Raw genomic sequence first — 23,552 nt, 5'->3', positions numbered from 1 at the left:
GAGCCAGGCTGGTGTCGTGGTCAGAGCATTGGACTAGGATCCGGAGGCCTGTCGGAATCCCCGCTCTGACCTGAAAGCCCCCTCTGGGCCGCTCGAACACTCTCAGCCTAGCCTACCTCACAGGGTTCTTGTTATGTAAACCTCCCTGCGGGGGGGGGGGGGAGGCAGGGCAAAAATAAAGAAATACAGTGCCGTTCCGGGAGCTCTCCTTGCTGATTCCAGTGGCTGACCCCGTGGCACAGGGCCTGGTGCAGTTGTGGGCTGGCCGGCCCTCACAGCAGGACTTGTGCTTTCTACACACAAACCCGCCACACTGAGTGTTATCAGCCGATTGACAACCAGAGCTTTTGATATCTACTGTGTGAATCAACAAGATCCCATTTAAAAGACCTGCCCGGCAGATAAGACCATCTCCCCGCTGAGACCTTCCCCCTACCCCACGGTGCAGTGAAGGGCACCTCTCCGATGCTTTGCATGCCAGAGGTCTGAAATCCAGGTGGGACGCTGCAGTGGCACGCACACGTTGCGTGCGTAGCAGCAGTTTATGGGAGACAATAGAGGAGTGTTAGAATTGCGCCCGGAAGAATTCCTCGCCTGGCCACACCACGTTTAAATCAGTTCTGCGGTACGCGCCCCAGCCCCGTCTGCCCAATTAGCCATTTTCTCTGAACATGCCGCAGAATGCCCCCCCCCCCCCCCATTCTTGCCACCACCACCCCCGACTACTCCTGGATGATATTTGTCCGTGGGAGCCTGAATGCAGTCGGGTCCCCTCTGTTCCCTTTCAGGAGGTGGGAAGCGAAGGGGGTCGGTGGACCGTTGTCACACGGCTTCCTCACTGGAGAAGATCCTCCACTGGTTGTGGGAATCGCACACCAAAAGCCTGAGTGACGCACAACGGAAGAGCACCTCGGCTCCTGCGGACGCACGCCATGCTGCTCTTCGGCACAGGCAGCCACCCAACGCTGCCCCATCCACCCCCACGCGAAGCACTGCAGCCTGCTGGAGGCCCAGTCATCCTTGCTCTTCGAGAGGGGGCTTTGGCTGCCGCCTCTGGGTGAGCGTAGAAATTACCTTCTACTGTTGCCTGATGGATCCCAAATGCACCGCATCTGAGCACACTGCTGGGGGGGTGGGGAGCCCAGAGGAGGGGGATTCCTGCGGGTCGGGCTCACAAAGCGGGGCCTGAAACAAGGGAGACCCCCAACTCTGCCAGAGGTCCCACAGGCCCCAGCACAGAAGTGACCCCCCTCCCCACGGGCACTGGCCCCCCGCATAAGGAAAAGTTTGCGGCCTCCCCCCCTCCGCCCGCTCTCGGAATGGAAGAGGCTAATAGCCGAATGGAAGAGCCATCGAGGAAGAGTTAGTGTCTCAGCGTGGAAGCTGCAGTGCCGGAGCCAAATTACAGGGGTAAGACAATCACACAGCCCAGGGATTAGAATAGCCAAGTATCTCTAAGTGCTTGATAACAGCTGAGGTTTTAGTCACACAAGAGGCGACCCGAGGTAGCCAATTGGATGCTTAACCCAAGCATGCCTTGCCATGCAAAACACCCAGCCAGGGGAAGATTGTGAATGCGTGCGGCACATCACAGGCCGGGCTCTGCCAGCCACACAAGGCTCTCATTACGGGACAATCATGCGCATTTTCAGATCCTCCATCTGCGTTGGGCGGGCGGCGGGGGCTTTCTTCAGAAGGCTTTTAAACTTTAAAAGGGAACGCGTCGCGCCATTGTTTGGAACAAGAGTCCCCCAAACTCTCATCGAGATATAAAATAACGGGCAAGTTGCCAGGGTCATCTCTCTTTTTTGCCTGAACCGTTCCCCACCCCCACCCCCCATAACAGAAAAAAAGAAAGCGGGGAAAGGAGAAGCATCACCCCCCCGCCCCCCCCCCCCCCCCGGCCTCTCCCGCGAACCGTGCCTGCTTCGAGAACAGGGACCGGCCACACAGAGGAGCCGCTTCCTTTAAACCAGAGAGCCGGATAATTACTGCCTGTTGTTCACTGCAAAAGCAGGTATTAATAGCAATTTAGGCACCACCATGAGCAAGGCAGGTGGAGGGAGGAACCGGCCGTCCCCCGTCCCAGAACACAGGCTGGCACAAAGGGCACACGCATTTCGGCCGCAAGCCCAAGCTGGAGGGTCCTGTGCCCGCCCTTGCCGCCATCACCCCGCACAGGATCCTCGCACGGGCCTGTTCCAGTCGTGTGGCACATGCAGCGCCATCCCTCAAGCAGCCAGGATAGAAGGCAGGACGGGGGGGGGGGGGGGGGAGCCGGCTCTCCCAGTGGGCATGAGAAAGCAATAGCCGGCTATGAGTCACACCTTTGCCAAGGCTCTGCTTTATTACGCCTAATGGAGACACGTTTGCCGCATAATTCGGTCGACATCTTTTCCCCTTGTCTTTGGCGAAGCGTTCGACTGAATTTATCCGGGGCGGAACAAAAGAGCTGCCGCTCTGGAACCGGCTGCCCATTTCTCTCGCCAGGCGTTTGGCCTGTGGGGTGGTATTGGAAGCCCTGTGCCCGAGGGGGTGGGGAGATCGGGAGGTCTGGGCAGGGCAGTGGGACTCAAGGGAAAAGGCACGCAGGGCAGGAGCACACATTTCGAGGCCTTCATCACAAAGCAGGGTGGGACCCAATTGGAGGGCAAAGAGCGGGCACAAGATGGAGGTTTGGGCCCCTGGCCCCTGCCTCCCTCCAATCCTTGCTTATCTCCCAGAGGAGAGGTACAGCTGAGGGCCAAATGACCGGGCCGGTGGAGAGTCAGCCCTGCTCCCTGCCCTCGTGGCCTTGGGATTCCAGCCCTTCCTTCTGCTCCACGCACAACCGGGACATGGCCGAGACACGCTGCTGTCTCGCGGGAGGGGCAAGCAAGAAGCCCCGGTGAAGCTAAGCAGGGCCGGCCCTGGTCGGTGCTGGGAGGGGAGACAACAAGCAAGGGTCATAATGCAGAGGCAAGCAATGGCCAACCGCCTCTGCACAGCTCCTGCCTTCCAAGGACAACGGGGGCCCCATCAGTCCGCTGCCATTCAATGGCCCTTTCCCCTGCCAGCACGTTTGGTGGGCTGCACCGACTTTTAAAAATGTTGTTTAGCAACAGGTGCCACCATAGCACAAGGCTCCTCAAAGGTAAGGTACGGCAGCCATTTTGAGGCTGGCTCCACCCCCTTCAGCAGCCATGTTGAGGCCATGTCAACCCTGCTTCACACACGGCCGAGCTCGGTGGGGCTCCCTCTTGCTGCATGGGACGGGGAGCCGGATTTTCACCTCAGAACTTAGTGGGAAGGAGAGGAAATTGGCAGGAGCCCGTGGGAATCTCCCCTGCTCACACCTCTGAAATGCACACAGAGGTTGAAAGCGGTTCCTGAGGAGAAGAAGGGGAGGAGATGGAATCCTTTGCCTCCAAAAGCACCTGCCCTGAGGCAGGCAAACAGACAGGCGTCGGAAGGTCGTGCCCTTCCCCCTAGGCACAGAGAAGCGCGCTCACAAGGCCAGGAAGCAAAGGCACGGGCAGGTCTCTGAAAAACTCCCCTTTCTGACAGATATCAATTCAAAATGGGGGGAGGACACCCAGACTGAAGTGTTCCACGCTCTCCTCTGCCCCTTTCCAAAATGGACCCCCATCAAGGCTGGGCCTGGCCGTACCTCCCAGAGGCTGAGGCCTGTGGAAACCCCTTCCCCGCCACAGCCAGATGCTGGTGGGACTTGGGGGGAGGAGGGTGCGAGGCAGTGAGGGCCAGGAGCAGTCCCCAAACGGCAGCTGGGAACAAGCCAGCCGCCCCGGCAGATCCCGAAGCGCAGGTCGGGCTTGCTGTAGCAAGTGGGCTCGTGCAGGAGGGCCAGGAGAAGCTGCGCTCCAACCTCAGAGGGCCACAAGGGGCTTGCCTGGGAGCTGCTTTCTGTGCCCCCAGAGGCCGGCCCTCTAAGCCCACCGCTCTGCTTCCTGCCCGGCACTGGCTCTCTTCCCACGCCTGCGTCCTCACTCCGTGGAAACAAGTCAGGGCCCTGTGGCAGACCCGCAGAGCTCCCCGCAGATTTGTAGCCTGGGGATTTGTTTTTACAGTCCTTACCATTTTTATTTTTACTTTGTTTTTTTGGATGCATGGGTTTTCTCCCCCCCTCCCCCCTCCATTTCTCCAAAAATAATAACAACAGCAGGAGATCCAAAATACACCCAAGAAGGAAAGGACGGTGCTGGAGAGCGAGATGAAGGATGACTCACCTCGACCGACCAGTCTTGCAATTTGCCATTCACAAGGGAGCAGCCCAGGGAGACGGGGGGGGGGGGGGGGGGCGGAAGATGCAGGCAGGAGCCACTGGAGCTGGCGGGAAGCCACAGCTGGACCTCCCCACCTCACCCCCCTCTGCCCCAGCGAGAGTCCAAATGAGTCAGCAGCCTCTGCCCAGCAACCCCCCCCCCCCCCATGTCCTCAGCCTCTCCCCAATCTGCCAAACCCTGCCTTCCAGAGAGCCCCTCTCCACCCCAGGGGAGGAGCAGACAAGCTCCTTTCCAGACAAACTCTAACAGGGCAACAGCAGGCACTTTCCCACAGCGGTCATTGACTTAACACATTTTTATGCCACTTTCCCACCCAATCAACATCTCAAAGGCAGCGCCTAAAAAGGCCATACTCTAATGTCAAACCACATTTAATTTCCTTAAGTGATCCAATAAAAGCCTCCAAGGGAAGCGCCCCCCCCCCCCCTTGGCATGCATGCCCAGTCCCCTCTGGGAGAAGGCCGCTTCCTACGGCCTCCCCACTTTTCCCAGTTACCAAAATGGTTGGAAAACGGTCCAAACGCAAGCGACACAGAGGACAGCCGTGCAAACGTCATGACTGGCTTTCCCTGCCTTTCTCACTCTGGGTGTGGTGCATTTTTAAGGGGGGAGGGGGGGTAAAACATTTCGCCCAAAGATGGTGTGTGCAGGACGGGAAGGGGCTGGGAAGAGGCCCACCAGGCCCTGCCCTCCTGGCATCGTTCCTCCCCGAGCGCCTGGGGCAGAACGAATAAGGCCGCCCCAGGATCCTGCCCTCGCGCGCTTCCTGACATGTCAGCTTCCCCTGGCTGGGGATGATGGATTCAGCTCATATGCTGCTGGGGGTTAATTCACTTACAGTCCGAGCCTCGGCCGGCGCAGCCCTCTTCCCATTACACTGATCCGGTTAGCCCTCTGCCCGCCCGCCCGCCCGCCCAGGCCCCCAGAGATCAGCCGGTCACTCACTCTCCAGCCGCTGGACCAGGGCTTTGTCCTTGACGGCGACTTCGGGTTTGATGGCCAGAGCCTCGATCGGGATGTAGAGGACGGTGCGGCCCCTCATCTTAGAGCGCGTGTCTGGGGGCAGGCGACCACAAAGGACAGTTCTGTCAACACGAGGAAGCAGCAGGGTCCCTCCCCAGGGGCAGCGGTGTAAAAGGGGGCCTTGGGGGAAGGGGAGGGCCTCGTAGGGCCCTGCCTCAGACGGTAGCTAGGAATTGGGGCAGTGACAGACACCGCCCAGGTTGTCCTTGGCCCCTCTCCAAGGCCTCAGTTCCCAGCACTGAGGCCACAGACTGATTACCAAGAGGCTACCGGCACCTACAAATAGTGCAACTCTTGAGAGGAAAGTGAGCTTGGCGAAAACCCTCCCAGAGGGACTAGGAGCAGGACAGGCCCCATGCTCAGGGCAGGAGGAGCTTTGAAGGAAGAAGAACCATGATCCTGACAGCAGGGCTGGAGGACGCGAGGCAGTGACTTCCAGACAACAGGAACACGTCTCTCAAACTGGGGGGTCACAGTAAGACGGCCAGCTCGGGTCAGAGATGGAAGGCAGACGGCCACCCACCTGTGAGAGAGGTCATGAAGTGGTAAATTTCAGAGAAGAACTCATTCTTGATGCTTTCGGGCCAAGACGACTTCTGAAAGAGCTGGGGCAGGTACAGCGTGTTGAGCAGGTGCATCAGGGAGTCTATGTAGGGTCTCCGGACGGAGCCGAACTGCACCACCTTGTGGAAAGTCTCTTCCGTGATCTCTGCGTTTGGTTGGCGGATGAAGTACGTGAGCTGCTGCTGCTCCTGGAAGGACAAGGATGGAGCTGAGCGTAGAGAGAAATGTGGCAGGTACACAGCTGAGAGCTCGCAAACAGCCCATGCCCCAAAACCCATCCCTGCAGCCAGCGTGGCACCACAACGGTCAAACAGACCCAGAGAAGTGGGTAAACCAACGGGGAGCACCAGTATGACGCATTTTACGCTGGAAAAAAAACTGGTGCAGACAAAGCTCCAACAGCCTCTGATTTTTCACAGGGATCTGGATTCCCTCGCTGCTAGAAGCAGGACAGATCCACAAATTGTGAGGAATCTGTTCCTGGTGTTAAGCACCAAGGGACAGAGAGAGCCTGCCTACAACCGCAGAACAGCAAACATTCTGAGGGGAGAGAGCAGGGCTCAGTGGGAGACAGCTTGCTTGGCATGCAGAAGGTCCCAGGTTCAATCCCTGGCATCTCCAGGTACAAGGATCAGGTAGGCGGAAAAATGAAAGACCTCTGCCTGAGATCCAGTCTGAGTGGACCAGGGGTAGCCAAACCGTGGCTCTCCAGATGTCCACGGACTACAGTTCCCATGAGCCCTTGCCCTGGAGTAGACAATACCGGTGGGGTCGAACACCCACTTGGCATGCAGGAGGTCCCAGGTTCAATCCCCAGCACCTCCAGTTATGTCAGTAGGCAATGTAAAAGACCTCTTTTACCAAAGAAGACAATACTGACTTGGATGGACCAAGGGCCTGACTCAGGATTGGGTCATTTCATGTGTCCGTGCACACTGGTTTCATGTGGCACATATGCAAGGGCTATGGACTGTGATTTTCTGTGGGATCCCGATGGGCCAACCCAAAGCCGCCCGCTGAGCATCTCCCCCTCCCGGATCTCGGCTGCTAGGGAACCAGCCCCCCCCCCCCCCCGAGGCCCACGTGGGACCAACCTGGCTTGGCATGACCAGCTCCACCTTCAGCCCAGCCAAGTCCTCCATATAGGCCACCAGCAGCTGCTGGGTGGTGTCCTTCAGGAAAAGATCCATGGTGGCCTCGTGCTCTTCCGTCCACATGTCTTCCGTGAGCCCGCTCAGGACCACCCGCTGCCGGATGCAGGGTTTCTGGGCAAAGAGGGGGAGAGGCCAAAGAGGGGAGAGGAAGACGGCAAGCCGGTGGCAGCCACTGATTAAAGCTGGGGAGTGCTCTGTGTGTGTGTGTGTGTGTGTGTGTGTGTTTGTGCGCACCCACTTTTTTCTAAACACATCAGGACTTTTTTGCACTCCCAAGACTTCTCAAAGAAAACCTGGGAAATAAGGGTGCAATTAACATAACATCTGGCACCAGAAGTGTAGAGCCAGATGTTCCCGGCTGTCATGCGACAAAATTGCGTTCCGTTCCACACAGGCCACCTTCCACTTTCGGCTCTTGTTCTGGGGGGTTTCGACGGGAGGAGACCCCGGGGGCCTGGGAAGACTAGCGTCAGGTCAGAATTGGCAAAAATTGGCAAATTGGCTGTCAGGGTGGAGGACAGATGGAGACTTGTACGGCACCCCTGGAGACACACAAAAGCGTCATGGCTGCCTCTGTTTCCCACTGGGCCTTCTGCAGAAACTTTTCTTTTTTGCAGGAGCCCTTTTGGGGCTGCCCCTGCCCCACCGTCAGACTTCCAAAGGTGCCTGGCACCTCAAAAAGGTCAGGGACTGAGGGTGCGACGGTCAGCACTCTGGCCTCTGAATCTCCAAGAGGAGTGGCTGATACAGCTGACTCTGAACCTCTCTGTAAGGTTTAGAGGGACACGTGTCTCCAGACTTTCCCCACCCGGAGTGGCAGAAGACGTCACCAGCATCACTTTGGGGGCAACGTCTTACCTGCCCCGCTGCCTCTGGAAGGTGACCCCCAGGCCTCTCCCCCTGCCAGGCCCACCCTGCCACACCACCCCTCGCACGGGCCGGCCCAGAAGCCAGCCAGCCAGCCTCCCAACTCACCAGGTCTGTCTCTTCCTCCGCAGGAGTGGGCAATTCGGACACCTCCTGCTGGCTGGGCTCCCGGATGGACAGCGTTTCTGCCGAAGCATCTCCTAGGAGAAGGACATCCATCACGTACCAGAGAGAACCCAGCGGAATGCCTGCCCCGGAAGCCAAGGCTTCTCCCGCAGGTTGAATGTCACGACGGGGCTGCTGTCCCAGAACCAGCCACAGGGCTGGGCTCTTAAAAGACGCATTTGAAAAGGTTTTTTAAAATGTCCTTCCACCCAAATATGGAACTCAAAGCAGGCTGCACAGTTGTGTAAATGACGAGCACACAACAAGAATCGGCACGTCTTGGCCGCTAAAGCTCTCCTGACTTATGGTCCAAACCACCTCCCAAGCGTCTTTAAGGAGACAGAGAGTGGGGGAGATCTGTGGCCAGCTGTTTTGGATTTAAGTGAGGGGGGGGGACACCAATGATTGCACATGGCCTCAAACCACAAGGAAAGGTGGGATGCTGACATTTCATTAAGTAGAAATAAATAAAAGCATCCCATTGTCCCCAGCTTGGCTCAAGGAGAGGAGAAGCCTCCCCACGGGTGCCACGAGTGCCATCCTCAGGGCCACAGCCGAAGGCCTGCCAGGCTCCGCCGGCCCCCCACATTTGCCACCACCCAATCCGGCGGGAGGCAAGGACCCCTGGCCGCCCACAAGCGATCCGCCAGCTGGATCTAGCGGGGAAAGACTCTCTTGCGAGGCAGACCGCAGCCGCTGCCCCCAAAGCCTCCCCGACAAAAATGTTTATTTTAAAATATTTGCTTGTGTTTTGCCTCAAGGCTCCGCAGCCAGATGGGATGCGAGTGGCTCTCACAGGTGTCTGGGGGTGGCAGGGAGGCTCTTGGCGCAGCCGCTCAGCCCCCCCGCCCACCCCGCAGGGCCATTCCTCCTGCACGCCACGAGAGCACAGCTCCTTCGAAGCAGGAACAGCTCTGGCCGGCCCCCAAAGACACCCACGGCGGCCTAAAGGGAGTCACTTCTGGGGAAGGCGCAGCCAGGCACAGGCAGGGAGGAGCCCTCGGCCACCCCCTGCCCCATCAGCCAGCCACTGGCACAAAACAAAGGATGCTAAAGGCTGCTTATCGCTGATAATCTGGAAAACTTTTGCAGTCAAGAGAGGGGGGGACTCGTCCTCCTGTCTCTCTGCCTGCTCCTCACGGCATCTATAGGGGCAAACAGGGCTGCTTGGAAGGGGGGCCCCCTGCCCACCCCCAGGACAACAACTCTGCCTTCCCACTCGAGGGGCAATGGGATGTCGGGCGCCAGGGGGACGGTTCACAGGAGTTTCTCTGCCAAGGCCCCTCCGCCAGCTTGCCCCACGTACCAAATATTGTCCGTGTGCCACTAATTCCATTCTGCACTCCAAGGGGCTCCCAATGAGACCAGCCCCGCCAGGTGTTGGGAGAAACCTCAGAGTGGGCAGGATGGAACAGGACTTTCTCTCCTGCCAGGTTGGCACTTGGAGGCTCATTGTAGTTTGAGGGAGAAAAGCCCCCATTTTGGGATTCCTCTCCAGCCCTCTGTCTGCCCACTCCCAGAAGAGCCCTTCTCAGCCCTTGCGATCCCTCTCTGGGCAAAGGCCAGGCCACAACCCAGAGTTCACCTCTACCAAGCTGAGAGAGGTGTAGGCAGCCCCTCAGCCCGTTTCTGCAGCCGAGGCGTATGCTGTGCACTTGATCACAGGCTGGCTTCTGGGGATTGTTTTTAAAATACGTATATATGTATATGTATCTATGGGTTAGAAACCGTGCCTGCCACATATCCCCTAATGGGCCAATCAGAATAATTCACAAAGGTATTTCTTTTCTTAAACCTTTTCTTAAATTTTAAGAGAGTGAGTCCAGCTCTTTTGGGGAACATTTGGTGTTGTCAAACCAAATTACAATTAATTTTCCCATAAAGCGACTTGTGTGTCAGAACTTGTCAAGCAGGGAGACATTGCCTACTTATTGAAAGCGGCAGTTCTGAGAGGGGCTTATTTCCCCCTTCCCCCTTTCTCTACTGAGACGGCAGAGAGAGAGGAAAGAAAGGAAAGGGGAGGGGAGGGGGCTGAGAACGACCAGCCCGAGATGCAGAGCAGGGCCCCGGCCCCCAGAAAGCTGGGCTGCAAGGCGGCTTTTCCTTCCTCTCCCGCAAAATGAGAACTCAAGGCACCCAGTGAAGCTGAGAGGCAGTAGATTCAGGACAGGCCAAGGGAGATATTGACCCAGCGAGTGATTATAATGCGGAATTCCCTGCCAGAAGGTGTGACAGCCAGAGGCGAGGGAGCTCGAGAAGGGGGTTCGTCCAATTCATGGGGGACAGGTCTGTGAGCGGTCACTAGTCACTGGGATTGAGGGGAGCCTCCACCTGCAGAGGCAGGCAACCAGGAGACACGAACTGGGGAAGGCTCGGCCTCTCTGCCCTGTGGCTGGCCCTCCGGAGGAACTGGCTGGCCCCGGGGTGAGGCAGGAGGCTCGACTAGGTGGACCGGCCCGCTCTCATCCAGCAAGGCTGTTCGAATGTTCTTACGAGACCGTCGCCGTGGACGGTGCCCTGCATGGGGCACAGCAGTCGGGCATCACTCTGTCACCTTTAAAGGCCTCCGAAGTGAGCCCTAGGACAGGGCTGTTCTCAGCGCAAAGGTCTGGGTCGGAGGAGCGATGCGCGAGGAGGGTCCCGCTCCGACCTCCCCCCCCCCCCGCGCCTCTTTCATCTCCCCACTTCCCCCGTGTTCCCTCCTCCACAATCAAGCTCCCTGCCCGCGCTGAACAAAACCCTCCTGCGGCTCTGGCTCGCGGGGCGCGCAACGCGGCTGCGCTTCCCGATTCCGACGGCGTTCAGCCGCCTGACAGGAGATGTCACTTCCCCGCCTGTTGTGGCAGATTGGATTGGAGTAGCGGGGCTGAGAGGAGCCGGCTGCGTGCACGTCACATTAGGCACCAAGGAGTGCCAGGGCGCGGGCGCGAGTCGGAGCTTTGAAGAGCTGCCGCTGGAAATCCCGATGGGTTACTGTGGTAACACGCGGAAGGAAGACAAAGGCTGGGGACTGGCGGGCCTGCTGGAGATGCGCGGCTCGGGCGGGAGGCTGCCCACAAGCACCCCTTCTGAAAAGACAGCAGCTAGAAACGCGAAAGAAGGAAGGAAAGAAAGAAAGAAAGAAAGAAAGAAAGAAAGAAAGAAAGAAAGAAAGAAAGAAAGAAAGAAAGAAAGAAAGAAAGAAAGAAAGAAAGAAAGAAAGAAAGAAAGAAAGAAAGAAAGAAAGAAAGAAAGAAAGAAAGATCTCCTCAAAGGTCTTGCAGGGCCTCTCTTGTGACTCACCCAGGTCACAAGCATCCCCCATCTTCAGCACAGAACCGGGCCAATTAGGGAAGGCTCCCTCCGTCAGGCAAGGCCAATTAGGCGCCCAGAAGGGGGACCCAGGCTCACTGCCGCCTCCTCTGAAGCCTCCTGCCATTCCGCTCACACCTCACCCACGGCCCATTGGCGGCCATGATGCGCCCAGCACTTCCCACAAGCCTTGATTCCGGAGGGAGGAGCAATGATGGTTCTTGGGATTCATTTATTCTTATCTGCTGTCTTCTCTCCCTGTTGTTTGTATCCCCTTACTATTGTTGCCCCTTGTGCCGAAAACATTACTTTAATAAAAAAAAAATTAGAATTATGCAAATCACAGGGGGGAAAATACATTTCCTTTCTTCATCTGCATAATTCAGACAGCCCGAACAATGACCCCAATCTAGATAAGGAGGGCTGCCTTCCAAGCCCCCCCGCCCTCCTGCCACACACGTATCACCTGCTGCATCAGGAACAGGGGAAGGCGTGCAAGGACCTCGTCCCACACTGCACTGCTGTTGGCGGGATGGGCCTCCAAAGACAGGAGGAACACACCAGCGTTCCCCTGCAGCTAGCAGATATCCTCTGCTTCCAGAGCCGCCTTCAGGATGCCGGGCCTTTACTCAATGTGGGCTTCCTTTTTATCATGTCTGCAAACGGCAGGAGGAGAAGCCACAGGGAGAAAGGAGGCGAAGATTGCCTGTGGAGGAATCCCCTTTTCCTCGGTCTGGAGCTGTGGACTCAGTTCCTCCTACACCAACTAGCAGAGAGGGGGGCAGTCAGCTCAGGAGGAGACAGGCAGCTGGCATGGAAGGTACCTCTGGATCTCGACTTCAAGGTTTCCCAAGGGCGTAAGCAGGAACCCACCAGCTTGCTACTGACCTAAGGAAAATGTATTCTCTGGTTCGGCAACCAGCTCACCTAAAAGTGAGAAACCTGATAACAGACACAAAGCCAGTCCCCTAAGAGTCACAACTTCCTCCTTATCTTTTTGTCACAGCAAGTGTTGGCTTTTGTGGCTACAAAGGGCAACCTGAAGGTATGAGAATTGGCTGGTGAACTTTCATATGTCAGCTCGGGACTTCTGGGAGGGTGGGGGAGGGCTTGAGGGCTTCCCAACCAGCAAAGACAGAAAAATTCAGAGGCCCCTGGGCTTTTTTGGGGAGGGGGGAGGGCAGAATTAAGCCTGGAATTTAGTTCCACAGGAGGGCAAAACATGGATTCCTTTTCAGCACGATGCTTGATGAGCCTGCAGAAGCCAAACACTCCAAACTGACGTCAGAACACAACCCAGCGCCCTGAAACGCAATTGAAACACTTGAGTAAAAATACCAGCAGATTCCACATTGATGGCCGCCTGCGATTCTTGAGGCGTTTCGGGCTTTGGTAAGGGGGCGGCAGCTCCGCGGCCAGCACTCCGGCGCCCCTTTTTGTCCCCAGCTGTGCCACGCCGTCGGGTGCTCATCGTTCAGGTTCTGCAAAAGTCACCGAGGCCATTAGTGGACACACTGTGCACAGCATGTCCTTTGGCTGCCCGCCACCCCCTGCCCGCTGCATTCCCTTCCTGCTCGCTACGCTGCCAATCATACAAAACCTTTGCCTTAGCAGGGGCTGCACTCAGACAGCCTTGGCTGGCGTGTCCGCACAATCCACTCCCCATTTCTTGCCATCTTCCCAGGCTGAGTGCCCCCTCCTGCCTGCCCATCTCTGGCTGGCCCGCGGAACCAGTGCGGACCCAGACTCAAATCTGAGGGACCAAGATTCAAATCTCCACTCAGCCATGAGGGTCCCCAGGTGGCCTTGGGCCAGCTTTCTCCGCCTAACTGACCTGACGGGGCTCTTGTGAGGCTGGCCAGCTAAGAAAAAAGGTCTTCTTACAACCCCTTCAGCTCCCTAAAGGATAAGGCGAGGGGCATAGCTAGGAAAGGTACACACATGCTAGCATATGTTCGATGTGAGGTTGCCAAAATGTGAGGTAGCTGGTGACTCGGGGGTGGAGCCTGGAACAGGAAAGTCTGGGTACAGGAGGCACCTCAACAAGGCACAAGACCCTCCAAGCAGCCATTCCTGCCCCCCCCCTCCCAGAAAACGGCTCTGTCATCTAGAAATCAGTTGCAAATGTGGATGACCTGACAGCCCCACTTGGAAGGCTGGCAGCTCTGCTCCTGTGACTGGTGGCATGCCCCCTTGACCAGCCCACCCTTACCTGCACTTTCCTAAATGCCCATGGGGTTGCCAGCCTCCACGTGGGGCCTGGAGATCGCTCAGAATTACAACTAGACTACAGAGAACAGTCCCGTTGAAGAAAAAGGCCCTGTGCAGCAGGGGTGGCCAAGCCGTAGCTCTCCAGACGCCCATGGACTACAATTACCATGAGCCCCTGGGGCTCATGGTAATTGTAGTCCATGGGCATCTGGAGAGCTACGGCTTGGCCTCCCTTGCTGTAGGGGGTGGTCCCTATTGCACTGTACCCTCCTGAGCTCACTTCCCCCAAATCTGCCCTCCCCAAGCTCCACCCCCAACTCTCCAGGAATCCCCCAACCTGGAGTTGGCAACCCTGGGTGCCCAGCACCTGTTCCCCCCCCCCAAAACACACACCTACCCCTCACACCTGAATGCTTGCCGTGGGTCTTCGCCCCGCCCCCGCCGGCTTCTCCCACCTGTCCTCGCCCCCAAATTCGCACCTGTCCCCTCCAACTCCTTCCGAGGCTCCGCCCACCCATCAACGTTTCCACGGGCAACGGATCAACGGGACCGCGGAAGGGAGGAGCCCGGGCGCCGCCGGCCTGCCAATCGCGCGGCGAGGAGCGCGACGTGGGCGGGGCTTGCGCCGTACAGGGGAATGGGAGGAGCGCTCGCTGGGAGATTGACAGCCGAAATGGGCGTGAGCCGTTGAGATAGAAAGGCGAGAGAAAGGGAGGGCGGGACTTCCCCCCTCGTGAGTGACGGCTGGAGTGGGGCGACGGTTGGTGGGACGTTAGGGGCGGGACGATGAGCGCGGGGGAGGCGGGGCCTTGTCAGCCAAGAGGAGGCGGGGAGGAGAAATAAATTGAAAGGCAGAGGCGGGAGCACATCTGTCAGTCATTGGTAGAGGAGCGCCTCATTGGATGGGGCCAGAATAGGCTGCCGAGAGAAGGAAAGAAAGAAAATTATTGAGTTTTTATGTTTCCCCCTGGCCTCTTAACAGTCTTCCTATCCCATGCTTTTGCCTGCTGCTTTAAATTTATAATATTAACAATAGAGGGGGTGCAGAAGCTTCACTCAGCCTCACTCCCAGCATGCTTTGCTTTAGCATCACTCCCAGCATGCTTTGCACCATAGCCAAGCATGGCTATGCTGATTTGGGTCTTGTTCCCCTGTGCTCGGGGAAAGAAAGCTTATAGGGTTGCCAACTCCAGAGTTCCTGGAGGGAGGGGGTGCTCAGCAGGGAAGCAATGGCCTCCACCCTCCAAAGAAACCAATTTTCCCACGGGAACTGATCTCTTCATCTGTTGATCAATTATGATTACAGATCTCCAGGGCATACCTGGAGGCTGGCAACAACATTGAGGCCTACAGTGGTGCAACTCAGCAGAAACGTGGTAGCTGACACCCACAGAAAAGCCCGTCCCCAGCCAGATTCTGTATAGCAAGAAAAAATCAACAACCCATGCTGGCAGGGGCTCATGGCAATTGTAGTCCCTGGGCATCTGGAGAGCCACAGTTTGGCCACCCCTGCAATGAACAATGAATAAGCAAAGAAGTTATTTTGTTGGACAGTTCATAGTCTGAGGAAGGGTGCTTGCACTCGAAAGCTCACGCCTTGAATAAATCTTTGTTGGTCTTAAAGGTGCCTGACTGGACTCTGATTGTGTTTCCTCATTACCTCTTGATGTTCAGTTAAAATAAACCAGAGGAAAACATTCACAGATATTCCCACGAAGCAATGCTGAACAAGGTTCTGATCCAGAGGACAGGTGCATGGTGTGGCAGAAGTCCTTTGCTTTGGTGGCTTTAATAAGAAAGAATTAAAATGCAGCCCAATTGAGCTTGGTTCCATTTCAGAGTTGGAGATTCTTTATGTGGTCTAGAGGCTTTGCTGTTGGAAAAAGCTTTGGTGAAACGAGGGTGTACCAGAACCTTCTTGCTAGACATGGTTTTCGTGTGCTCCTGTTCTGTCCTTATCCAGCCAGACTCTGTCCCTAGCATTAAATACTTGGTGCTCTGAGAGCCAAGCTCTGGGCTTAGCTGGGTATTTTGTGCTCAGCTGTAAGGCTGCCCAGTTCCTGATGAGGCCTGGATTTCTCCTGGAATTACAACTGATCTTCAGAGATCCATTTCCCTGGAAGAAATGGCTGCTTGGTAGGGTAGAATCTACGGCATCGTACCACAGCGGGGGTCAAATCCTGCCCCCTTTAGGCTCCACCCCTAAGTCTCCAGGAATTCCCTAACCCATAATTGGCAACCCTAGTTGTAAATCTGGCTTGCTCCTGTGTCCCCATAATCTCTCTTCAAGCCGCACATTTAAGCTGGTTTTGCAAGGAAAGCCTTTGCTTGTAGAAGAGGAGAGTCATAAAGCACCCAAACCAGGCTACGGAGCCAGTTCTGTTTCCTGGCATTGCAAGGGGGCTCCTTTTCGACCCCTGGTTCCATCTTGTGGCCGGTGATCCGTCTGAGAAAAATGTTCCGTCTCTCCTCCCGAGAGGTAACGTGTCCGTCCTCCCCCCCCCCCCGTTTCTAATTGCCACTTCTTCACAGTGACGAGGCAGCGGTTTCCTCCCCTTCGCGGTGGTCTCCTTTGTCGCCAACTCCCGTCTATCAAAGCCGTGCCACTGCCTGAGCAGCCAGTGGTGGCAACCAGAAGATAGGGACTTAATAACAGGGCTCGCTGGGAGCCTGCTGATAATCTTGGCCCGCTGACGGCTCCTGGGCCGATAAGACCCGGCAAAACAGCCAGCTAATCTACCTTCCTGGCAGCGGACGGGAGATGCTTTGCTACCTGCAAGCCATGGGTGTTGCTATTAACGAGATGCCAAATGGGTTCTTCTCTCCGGTGGGAGACGGGGCGAGAGAGGGTCGCGCACAGGCTGTCAAGGACGCGTCCCGTGCACCTGTAGCCCCCTTTGCCTCAGCCCACGCTTTCCCCAGGCCTTAGTGCAAGCCCAGCACCTCCTGCCTTGAACACCTGGGGTTTCTATCGCCTTCTAAAGGCAAGATCAAAGCAATAAATTGCAGTTCCCTTTTCTTGAGCTTGTGGTTTTGGTCAGGATTTGTAGGGCTTTCCGCTTGACCGTTCTGAAGAGCTCCGTGGCATGTGGGAAAGCTTCCTTTCCTCTCTCCCCCTTTCATCTATAAGAAAAATAGGATGCTCGCTTTCATTTCGACAAACCAGTCCCGTCCTCTTGGTTCCACCCGAGTTCCAAACAGAGACAGCAGCTGGGATTATTTGTGTGCGTCAAGGGCCGGCCAGTCACTGTGCAGTTGTTGCGACCCCGAAGGGTTTTCAAGGCCAGAGGCCCTTGGAGGGGGTCTGCCATCGCCTGCCTCTTGGCTCCCAACCCTTGGTGGTCTCCCAATCCAGTTTAGCTTCCCAGATCTAATAAGGTCGGGCCAGTCAGCCTGGGCCACCGGGGTCTTCATAGAGTGGAAGGTTTTTCTCACTATGGTGATAAACTAGGGATAACACAGTCTGCAAGGGCCCGTAAGACAGAGCTTTTCTGCCTGTTTTTTGGGGTGGGGACAGGGAAACACTAACATCGCCTGGCCCCACCCTATCCAAAAGATGCCCCCTGAGCACCCTCTCGCTCCGGAAGGACAGATGGTAACCAAGACTGCCGATCCTGCTGGTTGGTAGTGACAGCTAGGTCTAAATATAATTGCTGGTTCAAGCAAATTTTAATTAAATCTTAACTCAAATTAATGCACTGTTTTAATTCTTTATGCATATTGTATCTGGATAACATGCTGTGCCCCAGCTTGCTGGGGTGTAAAACTGGGAAAGGGAATGGCAAAACCACCCCATATTGAGTCTGCCAAGAAAACGCTAGAGGGGTCACCCCAAGGGTCAGACATGACTCGGTGTTTGCACAGGGGATACCTTTACCTTTACCCCAAACTGAGGCAGTCCGCTGGGAGGGCGGGACATAAATTAACAATTAAATAACCCAATCACCCAGGGTAAGTGTCATTGTTTTCGTTGGTCTGTTGATTGATCTGCCTTTCTCGCAGGGCGGGCTCAAGGCACATTAAAACATACATAATAAAATCACATTTACAGCCATTAAAATGACTCCCACCCCCCAAAAAAAAATTTAAACCCATATTGTCAATAGACTTAAATCCAGAGTTAAAATGCATACAGAACTGCTCCTTCCATTTTGCTGCCTGTTATCCAGCTTTTTCCAGTTTCCCCCTCTATGCCCAAGTGTATCAACCTGCCAGGGAAGCACCTCACATGTGAACTCAGGTCCACAAAAGATTCTTCCTCCGTTAATTGGGTCCTTTAAGAGACCAAGAGATTCTCTCCTTTTTTGTTTATTTCCAAGCCATGTTTATTTCTTAGCGTCTCTGCATCTGGTCAAGCCAGGCAATCGTCCCTCTCCATTCTCTCTATCAAAGCTCTTCGGCTCCCTGTTTCCCTGCCCTCCTGACCTGGAGCAGTTACAGCAATTACATGTTTCCAGCGAGCAAATCTGCCTCGATGCCCTGCTAGCTGTGGAGGATTACCTACAGCAGGGGCCCTCACTGTGGCCCCCTCCGCGGGCGCTCTGACATCACTGTGGCCCCACCAGGTATTTTTGGAAAGTGGATGGAGCCACTGAAGATCCAATCAGCTGTTTGGATTAAAATAATGTTTCTGTGGCATCCGTCAGTATGGCGTTTATTCTTTCTCACCCCTCTTTTATTACGCCTTGGCCTTCCTCTGTCCTGTAGTTGTGCCCCTCACCTTGTGTCAAAATCCCAAGGGTGCCCACTGGCTCAAAAAGACCCCTGGGCTACAGGACCAACCTAGCACTGCGGTATCCCTGGAGGGTACCCCACAGAATTGTGCCCAGGAACCTTCTCCCCATCCTGCCCCACTTGGGAAGCACCCAGGGGTTGAAAGACCAGCCCCCCCCCCAGGAGTTAATTCCAGCTCTCTCTTGTGACCCCAGCTCTAAGGCACTAGAGGCAAAAATGGAACCGAACTAGCCACCCCCCTGAAAACCCCATCTCATATACACAAGCAAACCAGGGATCTTCCCCCAGTGGGCACCAGGGGTCAGTTTCGGTTGAAACCGACTAGATCCGGCAGAGGGGTCTGGCCATGCCCTGGTCAGTTTCATCGTAAGCCATGATCCTGCTTTGGATCTCTGCAGGACTACGGACCCCACAGCAGTGAAGCCCACTACTCACTCCAGCCAGCTGGGTGACCTTGGGCTAGTCCCAGTCTTCTTAGAGCTGTTCTCACAGAGAAACCAGACTGAATGCGGATTTTGAAAGAACGCAAACCATCCTAATTTCAGCACAAATTCACTGGGGCCCCAGGAAGGGAGGAAGGAGGGACCACTGCCAAGAAAGCCGGCTCACTCCTCCAGGGGCAGCCTCGCCACTAGCAGACCAAGAGCATTATTCCCCAAGACCCCCGAGGACAGCAGTTCCCCCCCCTCACACACACACACACACACACACACACACACTATTCACACCTACCCAGAGCCTTTTTGTTATAAATCTCAGCCAGAAGCCCCTTGGTTTTGCCTCTGGCTAAGACATTATCATGTGAAAAGGCGGGGGGGGGGGGAGGGCCTGGGGGGGAGGAATGGTGGAGAGGGGATTAGAAAGGCATCAGGACAACATCTGGAAAAGAAGGGGGGCTATAAAGGCAAGTCCCAAGCTGGGTGCCCCGGGCCGCCCCGGCGTCTGCTTGGCAGAGGAGGGAAGGAGAGGTCAGTCGGTCAACAGCAAGACTGCCTGTACGGTTGACAGCTCCCAGATGGGCCTTCTAGTTTGGTGAGCAGGGCTTGATTCCCCGCTCCAGCCAGCTGGGCGACCTTGGGCTAGTCCCAGTCCTCTTAGAGCTGTTCTCACAGAGCAATTCTGCCAGGGCTCTCTTTCAGCCCCATCTACCTCACAGGGTGTCTATTTATTTAATTTATACACCGCCCTGCCTGGCAAACCAGCTCAGGGGGGTGTACATCTTGCCTCCACATCAGTCCTTAATACATTTCATTTAAATGCAGTTATAACATCTGAAATAAACTTTAAAATCGAACGGCAATTTGATTGACCATCCGACGGGACAGCTGCACTGGCTATCTCGGTGTGCCTCTTGTCCTTCTGGGACTAGAGTGGGGCCCTTCGGATGGGGAGAGCCCAGTAGATGTTACTGCCTCACCAACCCCGGCCAGAAGCCTGGCGGAAGAGCGGTGTCTTGCAGGAGAGGAAGGGAAGGCGATGGCCAGCCACTTTGAGACCCCTTCGGGTACTGAAAAGAGGGCTTCAAAACCAGCTCTTCTCCCCCTTCCCCCCCCAAACAGTGTGCAGGCTCCCTCCAATAACCCACAAAATGCCGACTCCCCTGGGAGCGCATCTCTCTCTCTCTCTCTCTCTCTCTGGCGGCAAAGGCGGATTAGCCGCAGTCTCCCAGCCCAGCGCCTCGACAGTCCAGCCGCCGTTGAGCAAGCCGTGCGGGCTGGATGAATGAAAGGATGTTTCAGGGAAGCCATTAAGGCCTCTGCGCAAGGGGCGTCATTAGGCAACATCCTGCGCTTGCCTGCCAGAACGGCCTGGTGCTCAGCCCTGCGGCCTGCTTGGCCCGAGAAAGACAGAGCGACGGGGACTCAACCGTGCCTTTGTTGAACGACATTTCCTTGAGAAATGATCCTCCTCGGGAGAGAACGGTGCGAGCAGAGGCAACGGCAGCCCTTGGGCACAAGGCGCCTTCCACACAGCCTTTCTTTCGAGCATCGAACTCAGGCAGCACACAAAGCCCGGCGCTTTCAAAGGGAGCTTGTCCCGCCACGTGGGGTCGGCTGACCAGAAGCCTCCTCTCCGGTCGGTCTCGACCACCGCTGTCTCCTTTAGCTAAGCAGCAGGTTGCCCAGGTGTCTGGCAAAACAGAAAAATCACCTTTCCTAAACACCTCCGTTCTGAAATTGCAGGATCCGAGTTTTGCCCTCTGATCAGGGAGCCCAGCGCTCTCAGACACCGACCCTTGGGCTCCCCAAGTGTTTCCAGAAAGTGTTTCCTGACCCTATGGCCGAGATTGCCAGCTTCCGGAGAGCTCCCAGAATTACAGTCGAACTTCAGGAGACAGAGGCTGGCCCCCCGGAGAAGAGGGGAGGACTCTGTGGCACAAATAGCCTCCTGAGCCCCCTTCCTTCTTCCCCTCCCTCCTTCCCCACGGTCCACCTTCCAAGGTCCCTTTCTATGGTGGCAGCGCATACCTACTCTCCCAGCCCAGCAGGCATTTTTAAATATTTATGTATTTCCGTTCGAGCCAGGGAACTCAAAATAGATGTATTTGAGTTGGCCCGTTATATTGTGCGGGCAGATCGCTCTGCCACCCACCTCCACCCCCGATTCCCCTCTCCGGAGGCAGGCTGGGGCAAGAGAGGCCTCCCCCTCCTCCCCACCCCCCGGAATATGCCACTGTGACATCACCCCGTCCGGAGAAGCCGTTTACCGGATGCTGCGACGACCCAAGCCGGAGAGCGAATCGTCTGCTGGCCGCCTGAGCCTGCTCTTCTTCCGGTGGGTGACCTCCTGGCGCCTTGGGACAGGGTGGGAAACAGGCTCTGGGCTAGAGAGAGGTGGTTTCCCAGCAGCGTTCAACTCAGGAGATCCCGTGGGTTGCGGGTCTCCACTTTGTGCCGTCATGGGCTCAAGCCCGGCAGCGTGGCAACTGCACCCCGTTCCTTTTCCCAGTCGGGGTCACTCATCTTGGGCCGCCCATAAATCCCTTCAGGGCCACTCCTGCTGTCAAGGAAGCCTTCCGAATGCTAAATGCAGTTGCCACCTTCCATGTGGGGCCTGGACTTCTTCTGGAAGTGCAGCAGACCTCCGGAGATCAGTTCCCCAGGGAAAGGGGCAGCTTGGGAGGGCAAACATCCTGGGTGCAATTCCCTCCCCAGATGCCTCTCCACAGCTGTGGCCCGATTCCCCAGGCCTAACCGAAGGCCTCTCTCTCCCTCTCGCCCTCCCTTCCTCCCTCAGGCTATGGCTGCCCACGTCCCCACGGCCCCCGGCCTGCCTCAGATGCTCAAGTCCGGCATGAAGTACTTCAGCGGCCTCCAGGAGACCCTCTTCAGCAACCTGACGGCCTGCAAGGCCTTGGTGCGCTCCTTGCGCACCTGCTACGGCCCCATGGGACGCAACAAACTGGTGGTCAACCATCTGGGCAGGAGCTTCCACACCTCCCACGCTGCCACCATTTTGCGCGAGCTGGAGTTGGAGAACCCCGTGGCGTGTCTGCTGCGCACTGCCGCGGAGACCCAAGAGGAGGAGACGGGCGACGGCACCAATTTCGTCATCCTCCTGGCCGGAGCGTTGCTGGAGAACGCAGAGAAGTTGCTGCGGTCCGGCCTGCCGGTGGTCCACATCCGAGCGGGCTACGAGATGGCCTGCAAAGAAGCACTGCGCCTGCTGCCCGGCCTCGTCTGCCACGTCCTGAAGAAGCCACGGGACGTGGACGAGGTGATGTGGGCCCTGCAGGCCATCGTGGGCAGCAAGGTCTTTGGTCACCAGAAGTTCCTGGCCCGACTCGTCTCCAAGGCCTGCGTCTCGGTGCTGCCCCAGCCCGGCACAACCTTCGACCCGGAATTCATCCGGGTCTGCAAAATCCTCGGAGGCGACGTGGCCGACTCCCGCGTCCTGCAGGGCATGGTCATCTGCACGGAGGCCCAAGGGGTGGTCAAGCGGGTCGAGCGGGCCCACATCGCAGCGTACTCCTGCCCCTTCGGCCCGTCTGGACTGGAAGCCAAGAACAGCGCCGTTTTCCAAAACGCGGCGCAGCTGAAGGAATTTGGGGACAGCGAGGAGAAGCTGATGGAGCAGCGTATCCAGGCCATTGCGATCGCCGGCATCAATACGGTGGTCATCGGAGGGAAGCCGGATGACTCTGCGCTCTTCCATGCCAACAAGTGCCGTATCCTGGTCGTGCGTCTGTGGTCCCGTGCAGAGCTGGAGTGCCTGTGCCGGGCGGTGGGGGCCACCCTGCAGCACACCTTGGGCCCCCCGCCGCGCGAAGCAACGGGGCACTGCCGCCGCGTCTACATGAGCGAGATTGGGAGCACCCCAGTGGTCGTCTTCAGCCAAGAGGGGGCCGTTTGCCCCGTGGCTACCGTGATGCTCCGAGGAGCCACTCCGGAGATGCTGGACTCCGTAGAGGAAGCCGTCCGCGATGGCATCAGCGTCTTCAGAACCTTGGCCAGCGACCCGCGGCTCTTGCCCGGCTCCGGAGCCACCGAAATGGCCCTCTCGGTGCGGCTTAGCACTCTCGGGATGTATTATCCCGGATCGGAGCAATACGGCATCTTGGAATTCTCCCAAGCCTTGAAAACCCTTCCGGCCACCCTGGCCGAAAACGCCGGCCTGCCCGTCAACGAGGTGATGGCGAAGATGGAGGTCCAGCACCAGCTGGGCACGCAGAACACGGGCATCAAGCTGGTCACCGAGGAAGCCGATACTATCAACGCCGCCAAGGAAGGCCTGCTGGACCCCTTCTTGGTAAAGCACCGGGCTATCGCCCTCGCAACCCAGGTGACGGTCACGCTGCTGGGGGTCAGCGAGATCATGGTGGCCAAGAAGAGCGGGGGACCCAAGCCCAGGGGGGAGAACCCCAACTGGGACAAAGAGCCAGATAGCCTGGAATGAAGAGGGAAGTCTTGCTAAATGTCACAGGAAGACCACCTGCCCAATAAAATATGGTCACGGTTGCTGAGTTCCCCAGTTTGTACTAGAACGTCCTCACCATCCTCTCTAAGTCCCTGCGGATTGGATGCAGAAGAGGGAGGGAGGGAGGGATGGAGAAGAGCCAGAAGGAGAAGAGCAATTCCACGTCAAAACCGAGACCCCCCAAATGAATTCTGTGAGCGGCACATCCTTCTGCTATTGAACAAAGTCTCCGTCTGGTAGCCACATTGAGAGCACCAGGTATTAATTCTTGGGTGTTGTGTGCATGCACTGTTCTTCAGATGCTTTTGCGCCTGCACACCCAACTTATACCCAAGAACTTAAC

At 56.7% G+C, this 23,552-nt stretch overlaps 1 protein-coding gene and 1 pseudogene across 7 annotated transcripts in view; one reads left to right on the top strand and one right to left on the bottom strand.

Moving 5' to 3' along the window:
- The window catches only part of DNAH2 (dynein axonemal heavy chain 2), a 75,044-nt gene extending 54,156 nt beyond the window's left edge, over positions 1-20,888 (bottom strand). For 2 of the 5 annotated variants that reach the window (XM_077313659.1, XM_077313658.1), the window contains exons 1-6: positions 13,965-14,060; positions 12,686-12,828; positions 8,000-8,091; positions 6,965-7,135; positions 5,830-6,058; positions 5,229-5,339 (exon numbers count right to left, since the gene is read on the bottom strand). In XM_077313659.1, the coding sequence (XP_077169774.1) occupies positions 5,229-5,339; positions 5,830-6,058; positions 6,965-7,135; positions 8,000-8,091; positions 12,686-12,818 (736 nt within the window). In that variant the 5' untranslated portion in view covers positions 12,819-12,828; positions 13,965-14,060. Of the gene's footprint in view, positions 1-5,228; positions 5,340-5,829; positions 6,059-6,964; positions 7,136-7,999; positions 8,092-12,685; positions 12,829-13,955; positions 14,111-20,760 lie in introns of those variants that run through there. The other 3 variants (XM_077313657.1, XM_077313656.1, XM_077313655.1) reach the window with 3 other exon arrangements.
- Positions 20,889-20,982: 94 nt separating this feature from the next.
- Positions 20,983-23,250, top strand: LOC143826415 (T-complex protein 1 subunit theta pseudogene; annotated as a pseudogene). 2 transcript variants are annotated; one of them, XR_013227061.1, is made up of 2 exons: positions 20,983-21,067; positions 21,530-23,250. The product of XR_013227061.1 is annotated as a T-complex protein 1 subunit theta pseudogene, transcript variant X2 (transcript). The 2 variants fall into 2 exon arrangements; XR_013227060.1 differs by having other exon boundaries at positions 20,986-21,097.
- Positions 23,251-23,552: the final 302 nt, after the last annotated feature.

Source organism: Paroedura picta, chromosome 16 (assembly GCF_049243985.1).
Source record: "Paroedura picta isolate Pp20150507F chromosome 16, Ppicta_v3.0, whole genome shotgun sequence".
Classification (NCBI taxonomy): Eukaryota; Metazoa; Chordata; class Lepidosauria; order Squamata; family Gekkonidae; genus Paroedura; species Paroedura picta.
The sequence above is the reverse complement of the archived record's forward strand: the minus strand, read 5'-3'. Positions and strand labels throughout refer to the sequence as shown.